This window comes from Chanodichthys erythropterus, chromosome 22 (assembly GCF_024489055.1).
Source record: "Chanodichthys erythropterus isolate Z2021 chromosome 22, ASM2448905v1, whole genome shotgun sequence".
Classification (NCBI taxonomy): Eukaryota; Metazoa; Chordata; class Actinopteri; order Cypriniformes; family Xenocyprididae; genus Chanodichthys; species Chanodichthys erythropterus.
The window spans coordinates 3,052,557-3,065,362 of NC_090242.1; the positions used below are offsets into that span (position 1 = coordinate 3,052,557).

Below are 12,806 nucleotides of genomic sequence, written 5' to 3' on the forward strand. Positions count from 1 at the left end.
ATTAAAATAAATGCATCCTTATAAGAGAGTATAAGTTGAGAGCATAAATGAGTATAAGAGACTTCTTTCAGAAACATAAAAAAATCTTATTGACTCCAAACTATTGATCACTATTCTTAAACTTTAGAATCCTCTGCACAAAATGGGAAGACTTTGTTATACATAAATAATTAAATTAAAAATCTAACATTATTCTGACATCCCAGCATGTAATGTATTGATTTGAATTGATTGAAACTATATAGATTGTCTCTTTCCAGTCATGTTCAGGGGTTTAAAACCCAAAACATTCTTTTATATTTCCCATATATAAAGCACTAACACAATATGTTTTCACAATGAATCTTGATACAAATTCTCAAGAGTTCTTCCAAGAGTTTTTCATTTCCACTCTTTGAGTTTGCCGATTCCGTCTCACGGTGGCGTATCTGTGTGGTTTGACCGCTTTGACCAGGTGATGGATGCCTCAGAGTTGGCTCACTTGGACATGTGTTTCTTAAGGCGTTCAACTTCAATCTGAAGTGAAACAGAGCACAAGTGTGAGTCAGTGATATATATACTGTCAAATTATCACCAACCTTCATGTTAGAGTCTTAATTTTGTTTTTGGGATCTATTAGAATAGGTTTTCATGCTTAAATGTTAAAAAAAAAAAAACACATTTTTCACAAAATTTGACACTCCTCTGTTCCCAGTCTGTCAGTAACGCTCTGGGGTGCATTTCCCAAAAGCATCATTAGCCAACTAACATCTGAAGTTCCATCATTACTAACATAGTTCAATGATTTGGTGTTTCCCGAACCATCATTCAAACGAACATTCGGAAACTGCATCACAAACTTGTGGTTTCGAGCTGAAGAAGCATAGTTTCTTGTTTTTATGACATGCGGACTTAAAGGGTTATTTCACCCAAAAATGAAAATTCTGTCATTTATCACTCACCCTCATGCTGTTCCACACCCATAAGACCTTCATTCATCTTCGGAACACAAATTAAGATATTTTTGTTGAAATCTGATGGCTCTGTGAGGCCTGCATAGCCATCAATGACATTCCCTCTCTCATGATCCATTAATTTACTAAAAACATATTTAAATCAGTTCATGTGAGTACAATGGTTCAATATTATTATTATAAAGCGATGGTGCTCCAAAAAAACAAAATAACGACTTATATAGTGATGGCTGATTTCAAAACACTGATTCAGTGTGTTATGATTCTTTTGTGTCGAATCAGTGGTTCGTAGTGCCAAAGTCACGTGATTTCAGCAGTTTGGCGGTTTACGCGATCCGAATTATGATTCGACACAAAAGATTCATGACACTCGGAAGCTTCCTGAAGCAGTGTTTTAAAATCGGCCATCACTATATAGTTCGTTATTTTGTTTTTTTTGGCGCACCAAAAATATTCTCGTCACTTTATAATATTAATATTGAGCCACTGTACTCACATGAACCGATTTAAATATGTTTTTAGTACATTAATGGATCTTGAGAGAGGAAATGTCATTGCTGGCTATGGAGGCCTCACTGAGCCATCAGATTTCAACAAAAATATCTTAATTTGTGTTCTGCAGATGAACGAAGGTCTTACGGGTGTGGAACGGCATGAGGGCGAGTAATAAATGACATTATTTTAATTTTTGGGTGAACTAACCCTTTAATAAATCATTATCTTGAGCAAAATAAGCATATCATTTTTTATGTTAAATTTGTCACTTTTTGAGGGTGAGCAAAAGCACTCTGTTTTGGGGCGTTTTTCTTTAAATGCAAATGAGCTGCTGCTCCCAAGAAAAGGGCAGCTCTGCCACTCTGAGAGCCAATTGACCTAATGAGTTGCAAATTGGTCCTCCAACTGTTCCTTATATGTACATTTAACTTTTTTTTTCTTATTGCTACCTGTCCCAACTTTTTTGGAATGTGTAGCTCTCATGAAATCCAAAATGAGCCAAGATTTGGCATGATATTTCAAAATGTCTCACTTTCAACATTTGATATGTTATCTATATTCAATTGTGAATAAAATATAAGTTTATGAGATTTGTAAATTATTGCATTCCTTTTTTATTCACAATTTGTACAGTGTCACAACTTTTTTGGAATCGGGTTTGTAGTTGATTTGTTCAACGATGCATCGTACTTTGGTAGTGAAGCAGCGAATTATGTCGTTGTATGGGAAATGCACCCCTGTATAGTTCCTGTCTCTATGAAGCCCCTCCTTCCGAAAAGCGCAATGTGCTCTGATTGGTTGGCTGGGCCTGTGTGTTGTGATTGGTCAGCCGCTTCAAGCATGTTTCAGAAATGTAACGCTCCTTAACATAACCGCAAGTTATTTTTCGTATGACTCTAGTGGGAATTATTTAAATGAGGAATATTGTAACATGTTCATTCCTAGAAGAAAATTCAAGACTACAATGGAGGCATTTCAGGGAGTTCAGAAATACAGCAGCATTACACAGTAAAGATTGTTGAAAAGGTAAAACGCATAATAGGTCCTATAGGTCTTATGGTAATGAATGAAGTAGTGAATAAAGAATTAACATCTCTGGCTCTTGACTTACTTGCAGTGACAAACGCATCTTCTTTTCTTCATCCAGTTCGTTCATGAGCAGTCTGATCTCTTTTCTGAAACACAATACCATTACATTTACAGAAATATAAGTATAAGAATCCCAACATTTTTATTTAGTTAACATACATCCATATTGCACTAACTTCTGCTGAGTCTTCAGCGTATCCAGTTCATCTCGTAGATCTCGGAGCTCTGCTCTCATCTGCTCCAAGGTGGCGGGGCCCTGCAGGGCCGGTCGGGGTTTAGCTGCTAATAATGCCGAGAGATACGCAGGAAGCGGGGTCGTGCTTGCTGTGCCAGAAGATGAAGAAGAGGGAAGCGCTGGTGCAGGAGCAGAGGTACAGTTGCTGACAGGCTCCTAAAAAATTGAGGGAACAATCCTAATCTTTTCAGTTTGTCCTCTAGGGGTCTTAAACTGCCAGGGGCCCCAAAAGCACAACACAGAGCCCCTGAAGCTGAGGACTGAACACTAAAAAAATCCAGTTTTGAATGCTTAAGATTTATTTTAGCCTAAACATTCCTAAATTTTTAGAAAAGGATCAGGGCTTCCCAAACGGGGGTTTACGTCCTAACCAGATGTGATGAGATAAGATTTCCAGCAGCAAACAATTTATCCGTCCGAACCAGACTCGACAAAATTAATCAAAAATCACAGCCAATCAGAAGAGCGTGTAGGCGTGTTTTCTCTGCAAGTGCACTGCATTCACAACTAAATAGATTAGCAAATTCATAATTTGAAAACCTCTGGGTAGGAAAAATAATAATAAATAATTAAGAAATAATAAATAGTAATAATAATTAAAGCTGCAAGCAGCATTTACCGGGGTTCAAGCACTTTAAGGCCTTTAAGCACATAAAAAGGTATTATATCTTATATAGCAAGCAAACACTAATAGATGGAAAAGACCATTTACAGCCAATAGAGGCAATTTAGTAAGGAAAAAAATGACCCATGAGTGTCTTTGATTGGATTTTTTTTGCCACTTCCTATCAAAATTTTGACATTTGGGCTATTTCATTGTGTAAACCAACTTAGGTTCCGTATTTCCTACGCTGGTTTAATCTCAATTGGACTAACGGTTTCGAAGATTTAAAGTGTTAAATCACAACGTTGCACAAACCATAAGCCGAAACCTGGCAAGTCTGGTATCACTGGACTCGGCAGGGTTTCAGGAGTCTAAAGGTGTTACTTCCGTGAAAATAAGTCGACCACACCCACAGTTATATACATTTTCAGCTAAAACCATTAAAAACATGTTTTTTAAAGGTTTTTAACAGTTATAGCGCCACCTATGGTACGATCTACACAAAAATTTCTGTGCTTCTTTAGAGTCATATGCTGCATGTGTTCACCAATTTTTGTGAAGTTCTGAGTTTTCATTTAGGCTTTATAGGCTTTTGGGTATATTTAGCCACGCCCATTTTCTAAATGACCCAGTTATAGTGACCCAAAGGGTAAAGTTCTTTTTTTATATAATTATTGATCTAGAGTGTCCAGAGAATTGTCCAGTACTGATTTGGTTCCGATCGGCAGAAAACCTAGGACTAGTTCGCAAAAGTAGGTTTTTCACATATTTGCTAATAATTAATGAACAATTTGATTGACCACATTGGTTCTTGAGGCACAGTTGTTCAGAATGAGGAGATCTATGAAATGAATTTGTTAAACAACACATGATTACAGAGGCGTAAAATCTCGTTAGCACCAAATAGTGGCCAATTTCTTTCAAAATTCTTACAAACCTCTAGGCCCATGAGTCGAACATGCCCACCGAGTTTCGTTCCGATCGGCCTCCGTTAACCTTGTCTAATAGGTGCTCACACTTCAATGGACGATGGCGGCCATGTTTTTTGAGATACACCAAACGATTGCATAGTTAAAGCGGTTTTCATGTTTTTTTCAAGTTATAGCGCCACCTAGAGTCCAACTGACACATTTTATTTATAGTGACTAAAGATTGAGCTCCTACACACATGTCCGGAGTTTGGTGCAAATATTTCATTTCGTTTTTAGTAAATTTTCATTTTAGTAAAAGTGGCTTATCCCATAACAGAGATTTTTATGCACCTTAGCGACCGTGAAACAAAATTTAACTAGTTTGCAAAAGTAGGTTTTAGACAAAATTCAAAATGGTGGAAAATTTTCCTAGGCAGAAATGAAATCAGAGATATACATTTTGTTCGTCTTGACTCAAGACACCTGAGTCTACAACAAACGGTCTATGAGTTATGAGCGATTTTGAACTTTTGGTCACTGTAGCGCCCCCAAAGACCCTTTAAGACAAGTCATTTCACTCAGCGGCCATCTTTGAAACATCTCTTGGGCATCCAAGTGCAGCTCCTATCTCTTTGAATGGGGAAACATCAAATTCTCCAAAGCTGTTTGCCAAGCTTTCGATTAAATTTCATATTTGGAATCACCAACGAAATCGGACAACAACTGTCTCATAAATTTTGTTTCTAAACACTCGAATCATGACAAAAAAACAGTATTTTTCAGGCTGGATCAACCTAGTTTGCATGCGCAGTCTTAAATGCGTGTCTCTTGTGCCTCATTTCGGAGGCGTGCGTCTGACTGTTTCTATAGGAACCGGAGCTTCTAACGGCAGCTGCAGTGATGCGATGAATTTACCAATCGGTGATTGGCTCTTATTTAGAAGGTGGGACTTATTCCACCATATTGCGCGTTGCACTATCTCCCATTCATAATAATATGAGTGACGAGCCCCCTATTGGCTGATTGGGGTCATCTCTTGTGAGGTTCTCCCCAAATTGAGCACTATCATTTGGCCAAGTTTCAAGTCTCTAGCACTTATGGTTTGGGCTGCGCGATTCATCATAGGGGAGAAGAAAAATAAAATCCTTACCATTACAATAGGGTTTCAGCACTTCGTGCTTGAACCTCTAATAACCAGCATTCAGACAGATTTTTTGAAACAAACTTACTTTGGAGTCTTTGGGTTCATCTGTGTTACTATAAAGAAACTTGAGGGCCAGCAAGTCTGGTTCCTGATTCACTTCATTCATTTCCTGTCCTGCTTGTTCCTCGACAGCCTGCAAAAGGGAACACTAATAAGTAAAAACACTCAATATCTTCATAAAGGATGAGATGTTATTCTATAAACTTCAGTTTTAGGTTCTTAAATGTATCTTATCTCATATGGTTTCATCCTACAAACACAACATCACAATTTTATTCCAGAAATACTGTAATTAATGGTGCCCTAGACTTAAAAATTGAATACATCTTGGCATAGTTAAATAACAAGAGTTCAGTACATGGAAATTACATACAGTGAGTCTCAAACACTGCTGTTTCCTCCTTCTTATATAAATCTCATTTGTTTAAAAGACCAATGAACAGGCGAATCTCAACATAACACCGACTGTTACGTAACAGTTGGGATCATTAATATGTACGCCCCCAATATTTGCATATGCCAGCTCATGTTCAAGCATTAGACAAGCCAGTAACGTCTGGAGCAGCACAGCTGAATCATCAGACTAGGTAAGCAAGCAAGGACAATAGCGAAAAATGGCAGATGGAGCGATAATAACTGACATGATCCATGATTACATGATATTTTTAGTGATATTTGTAAAATGGTTCGTTAGCATGTTGCTAATGTACTGTTAAATGTGGTTAAAGTTACTATCGTTTCTTACTGTATTCACGGAGACCAGAATCGCCGTTATTTTCATTTTTAAACACTTGCAGTCTGTATAATTCATAAACACAACTTCATTCTTTATAAATCTCTCCAACAGTGTGTAATGTTAGCTTTAGCCACAGAGCACTATCAAACTCATTCAGAATCAAATGTAAACATCCAAATAAATACCATACTTGCGCGATTAGACATGTTGCATGACAAACACTTTGTAAAGATCCATTTTGAGGGTTATATTAGCTGTGTTAACTTTGTTTTTGCTGTTAAAGGCAAGCGCAAGCTCCGGGGGCAGGGAGCGTGAGCATTTAAAGGGGCCGCAGCCTAAATCGGCTCATATTTAATGATGCCCCAAAACAGACAGTTAAAAAATGAATTAAAAAAAAACTATGGGGTATTTTGAGCTGAAACTTCACAGACACATTCAGGGGACACCTTAGACTTATATTACATCTTTTAAAAAGACGTTCTACAGCACCTTTAAATGAATTATGGAATTATCAGTGTTCATCCACACTTATTTGTACACCAGTGGTTCCCAAACTGGGGTGTACCCCTGGGGGTACGTGAACACAATGGTGAGCTTTGCCGTTCATTTAATTCTACCCCACCTTAAAATAACATTAAAACCGAGGCAAAATGCCAAAAATGAAATTTCTGTCATTAATTACTCATCCTCATGTCATTCCAAACCCCTAAGACAGACCTTCATTCATCAAATTAAGATTTTATTCAAAGCTTTGATTTATTGTTATTTTGGTGATAGCCTTTAGCTATTAGCCTAGCCTTTCTTTGATATATCACTCAATGTGTTAATTCCATTCTCCTCTGATAAAATAACTTCTCTATACGAGTCTATATCTGTATTTGTTGCTATGTTCCTGGTCATCTGATAATCCTATTAAAATATATTGATTACATTGATTTCATTTGGGGCAGTTTCAGAACTACTCACATGAATGTTCTTTATTCATTGGATAATGTGTCTGATTATTGTTTATTTGCTGTTTTTTTTTTTTTTTACTCATAATTCATAATGTACCCGGCATCTTATAACACATCAAAGACTAAGATGAATCCTGACTCATCTTTACTTTATGGATGGAGTTTGGCTGGCTGTTAAATTGAATTAGTAGATGCAAGGAGAACAGTACAACAGTGGTTAAACCTTAATGTTATGAAGTGACAAGAATACTTTTTGTGCGCAAAAAAATAAATAAATAAAAGACTTTATTCAACAATTTCCTCTCTACTCTTTCAGTCTCCTATGCTGTTGACATAGTAAGCACAGTGCAGCGCTTCAGGGCTCTGAATGCCGGGCAATGAAATAATAGTTCCAACGAAAGCCACAGTGGAACTGCAACGCACAGCGGTGTTTCATGAACGGATATGATGCTTTGAATGAATCTTGAGAGTCAATGATTCAGTGACCCATTCATAAATACCGCCACTTGCTTCGTTACTGAATGAATTAATGACTCATTGACTCACGCATTAAAGATTAGTTCACCCAAAAATGAAAATTCTGTCATTAGTGACTCACCCTCATGCCGATCTACACCCGTAAGACCTTCGTTCATCTTCGGAACACAAATTAAGATATTTTTGACGAAATCCGAGAGGTATATGACTCATACATAGACAGCAATATAATCAACACTTTCAAGGTTTTCAACAGTTCATGTGACTACAGTGGTTCAACCTTAATGTTATGAAGCGACAAGAATACTTTTTGTGCGCAAAAACAAACAAAAATAACTACTTTATTCAACAATATCTTCTCTTCTGTGTCATTCTCGTACATTGTTTACATCCAGCCCTTCCTGGTTCTATGTCAGAACGCCGACTAATTATTGGCTGGCTCCTGCGTCAGCATCACACGCATGCGTCGTGCTGCTCACGTGATCAGCTTTGGCAAATAATAAGCTGGTATTTGGACGTAAACACGGAAGCCTTCACTGTGCTTACTGTGTAACCTGTATAAGGATAATGACAGGAAAGAGAAGATATTGTTGAATAAAGTCATTATTTTTGTTTTGTTTTTTGTGCACAAAAAGTATTCTCGTCACTTCATAACATTAATGTTGAACCACTGTAGTCATGTCAACTGATGTTTTTAGTATCTTTCTGTACCTTGAAAGTGTTGATTATATTGCGGCCTATGGAGGAGTCATATACCTCACGAATTTCATCAAAAATATCTTAATTTGTGTTCCGAAGATCAACGAAGGTCTTACAGGTGTGGAACGACATGAGAGTGAGTAATAAATGACAGAAATTTAATTTTTGAGTGAACTAACCCTTTAAGACAGTGACTTACCGCCACCTACTGGTAGTTGCCTATTGCCTATTTCTCTATTGAAAATTTTTATTTCTACAAAGCTATTTATAAATGTAAAAAAAATGCACTGGAAAATTAATTTAAGGGGGTAAATATTGTCCTTTAATGGAAAAGGTTTGACTGCAGTCTAAAAGGAAAAGAAGGGGTTCGCAGAAAGATGTTAAATGCATCAGGGGTTACGCCACTCTAACAAGTTTGGGAACCACTGTTGTACACTATTAGTCATTGCAATGTACTGAGTTGTACACTAAAAAGTTAAATATAACTCAAGGACACCCTGACACAGACTCTGTGTCAAAACGTGACAAACATTCTGTCTACACATTCCCAGGAGTGACAGTGAAATGATCTTATGTGGACCTACAAGGTTTGGTTGTCATTGGTAAATACAAACCTTTATGTAATGTATTTTTCCTCTACAATTTTAAATGTATGATAACTCAAATGCCATGGCTTGATCATGCAGTAATTTAATATCTAATAATTCACTTACTGACATGATAAACTGAGAGTGTGTTCTCCAGTCTGTTGTGTTCAGACAGAATACGCTGGTTCTCTAGAGTTGACACAATGGACTTGAATTCTTCAACATCTGTGATGACGAGACGCAAAATGTGGAAAGTAACAGACACACAGTTCAGAGGCAAAATAAAGCACCACGGGCCAAAACTATAATTTATAAAAAATTATATTCAATATTTTATGATATAAATAATAAAAAAGGATAAACATCGCATATACAATATACCAAGCACAGTATAGTGAAATACATGAAAGATAATCTTATTTTAAAAGTTTGAAATGCAGTTAAAATACATCAGGACTGTTGTGTATTTGGTAGATGAATATAGATAAAGGGAAGATGTCTTACCAGCAACAAGTGCGGCGTTGTAGTTGCCCATGGCAACGTGAAAAGAAGGGGCTCATGGATCTGAGACGAGAACAACCTCCAAAAGCACAAGCAAATAAAAAATTAGATGTCAAATATAAAACAATATTTCATTTAAGATTAATTTTAGTAGTTTCAGTAAATATATCTCTAGCTTTTTCAACTTTCAAGCTTGATTTGTATATTAACCTTCTTGTCAGCACTGTGGTCATTACATGAACCTATATATAGTTACTTCTCACACCAACTGCTCACTGTGTTGTAATTGTACACCACCATGACAGTGACTATTGTCAAGACTAAGTTTAGCCGAGGACAGAATATCTCACTCACCAGCCTGATCCAGCCCAAGAAATACAGGCAATATCTGGGAAAGAGAAATAAAATAAGACATTGAAATTATATTACAATAACCGATGCATCTAAAACCTGTTGTAGTTCCAAAGTCCAACAATGAAACAATGTGAGGTCAGAGGTTTGGCCCAGCAAACTCACCTGTCTCTGTATTGAAACTTTCCAAATCTACAGCAATACCTCCAAAACTCTCATTCCTTCAGTCATCCTCTGTTCTTTCACGATGATGGTGTTCTTCAGCTCTTCTGTATTGACACTGTGGCGTTTCTTTTCTTCCCAGGAGCCTGTTTTACTCTCTCCTTTTATGGATGCCCCCAAGACACCAATCAGACTTGGGACTGGAGTCATACACATGTCCCAAACACTTGTCTCTTGCATTTGTCCCACAGATTCTTTCTCCATATTGTAGAATAATAATAAAGTGGACCATTTAGATCAAAAAGGGCTTATGTTAATTAACTAACTTTTGACTCATGTTTGTCTGTCTGATATTATTACTCACTGGTAATGCAGCATACATTAAGAATATTAAAATCCTCACAGTTCAGTGTCTCTCTTCGAATGGGGGATTCTGGGTTTAGCCTACATCATTTTTTTTTTTAGCTTATTTATTAATTAATCAGCCTAGAAAATTAAAGAACTGTTGCTCAAACTGGACATTAACAGATTTCAGGTGTGTCTCAATCAGCTCCCTATCTTCAGAGGTCATGAATCAGTATATCATGTACACAAATTGGGGCACTGGTAAGGACAGTAAGGACCCTGGCTACACATTAGGACACTGATGACTCTATTTCTGGCAACATGACAACATCCCCATCGTACAACATCACTACTGGTATTTATGAACAGCAGCAGAACTGAATATATTGTTGGACTTTAAAAAGTGAAAGTATGAAAAAGTTATTCAAGTTTAAATTGACTGTAAATCAAATGTACTAAAAAAATATTTTATATAAAATATATATTTTACAAAATAATTTTTTCTCTAAGATTTATATAAAATTAAAGCCATATGTCTAACCAAGTTGTGTTCCAAATTTGAAGCTGATATCACAAAAATTGAAGTTCCCAAGAGATTTTGTTTGCGTTGTACCAAAAATAGCCACCGGGTGTCATCCACATTACACTGAATTTTTTTATGCATTCTCCTGTAACAAATAAATACATTTCTGTCTAAATATCACTTCTATCACAAAACTACTGGAAGAGGATTAGGGCCAAGCAATAATAAAAAAATAAAACCATCTCGAGATTAAAGTTGTTAAAGAAAAAGTTTCGAGAAAAAAGTCCAAATAAAATGTTGAGAACTCATTAAATTATGAGAAAAAACTTGTTAAAATTGGAGAAAAAAGTCTAGATAAAATGTTGAGAATAAATTAATTAAATTACGAAAAAAAAGTCATTAGGTTATGAGAACTAATTCGTTAAATTATGAGAAAAAAAGTCGTTAAATTTCAAGAAAAAAGTCTAGATAAAATGTGGAGAATAAAGTCATTAAATTACGAGAAAAAAGTTGTTAAATTATGAGAACAAATTCGTAATTTAACGAATTTGTTCTCGTAATTTAACAACCTTTTTCTCATAATTTAATGAGTTTATTCTCAACATTTTATCTATATAATATTATAATATATAATATTATCTATAAATAATATTTGTTAATATTATAATATTTAACTGTTAACTATAACAGAAATTAAATATATCACTGTTTGCCATTACTGTCAATTTTTTACAAATGGACTAGACCTACTTTTAACTAAACAAATAATCAAATAAAATGCTAAATGGAAATAAAAATTCTCATTTTTAAAGGTATTTTACATTTGCAGTGAATTGACCCTTCGCAAAGACCCGCCCACCTTAGTTACTGTTGCTTTGTCCGAAAATGAAAAATACATCGCGGAGCAAAGAGGACACTGACAACATCGACAGACAAAACAGAGCAGGTTACTTATGATATTAAACAAAGTCCCAGCTTTCAAACTGTGTGTGGTTTTTTTTTTTTTAAAGAAATTCAAACAATAAAAACCGTTTTGTGGCTCTTTAATGTGTCGTGACAGATTGCTGTAGCGCCTCAGCTCAAGCGACTCGTGAACCGATCATCTCTTCCTACTAGTTAATTTATAGCATCAAATAAACATGAATGAACATCAGAAGGAATGTTGTTTCAAACGCGGAAAGACGTCAGTACACACAATTTTTCAAATTTAAATCCACCGAGGTTAATCTTACTCCTAACTGCTTTGTCGGACAAAATGGCGGATTCGGCGTTCTGATTGGTTAGATCGCTTGTCAATCAAAATCTCGGCGAAGGGTCAATTGGTTAGGCAGCTTTACAGCATTCCAGATCAGGTACGGGTACAAAAAAGCTTCTTGTGTTTATGAGCTAATTTTGGCAAATATGACCTACTTATGGATGTTAATAATTATTAATATTTTAGTAGACAAGTTAAGGAAATGTCATATGAAAATCACTTCTTTTCAGTCCCTAGTTTTGGTGTGGTAATGGAAAAAGCAAAAAGTGTACCAACTGTAGCCGGTCTACCCTACTTGTTGGTCCCGTTCACTGTCATTATAAAGCTCAGATGTGTCAAGATATTTATTAAAGGGATAGTTCACCCAAAAATGAAAATTTGATGTTTATCTGCTTACCCCCAGGGCATCCAAGATGTAGGTGACGTTTTTTCTTCAGTCGAACGCAAATTATGATTTTTAACTGCAACCGCTGCCGTCTGTCAGTCAAATAATAGCAGTGATTGGGAACTTGAACAATAAGAGTCGAAAAAACTTCCATAAACGAATCCAAATTAAACCCTGCGGCTCGTGATGACACATTGATGTCGTAAGACACGAAACGATCGGTTTGTGCGAGAAACCGAACAGTATTTATATCATTTTTTACCTCTAATACACCATGTCCAACTTCATTCAGCTTCCGGCTAGTGAGGTCTGATCGCGCTCTGACAACGGAAGTGATG

General features: G+C 36.2%; 1 protein-coding gene across 3 annotated transcripts; it reads right to left on the bottom strand.

The window, feature by feature from the left end:
• si:dkey-71d15.2 (SH3 domain-containing kinase-binding protein 1) lies at positions 1-10,136 on the bottom strand. 3 transcript variants are annotated; one of them, XR_010893547.1, is made up of 8 exons: positions 9,964-10,136; positions 9,802-9,835; positions 9,451-9,526; positions 9,077-9,171; positions 5,517-5,624; positions 2,697-2,928; positions 2,560-2,623; positions 1-516 (listed from the first exon to the last, which is right to left on the bottom strand). XR_010893547.1 is itself a non-coding variant. In XM_067375214.1 (8 exons), exons 3-8 carry the CDS (start codon positions 9,479-9,481, stop codon positions 478-480), a joined length of 552 nt encoding a protein of 183 aa, XP_067231315.1. In that variant the 5' UTR covers positions 9,482-9,526; positions 9,802-9,835; positions 9,964-10,119; the 3' UTR covers positions 6-477. The 3 variants fall into 3 exon arrangements, 2 of the variants coding, with proteins under 2 accessions (XP_067231316.1, XP_067231315.1); XM_067375214.1 differs by having other exon boundaries at positions 6-516; positions 2,714-2,928; positions 9,964-10,119; XM_067375215.1 differs by lacking the exons at positions 9,802-9,835; positions 9,964-10,136 and adding an exon at positions 9,658-9,725 and having other exon boundaries at positions 5-516; positions 2,714-2,928.
• Between the last annotated feature and the right edge of the window lie 2,670 nt (positions 10,137-12,806).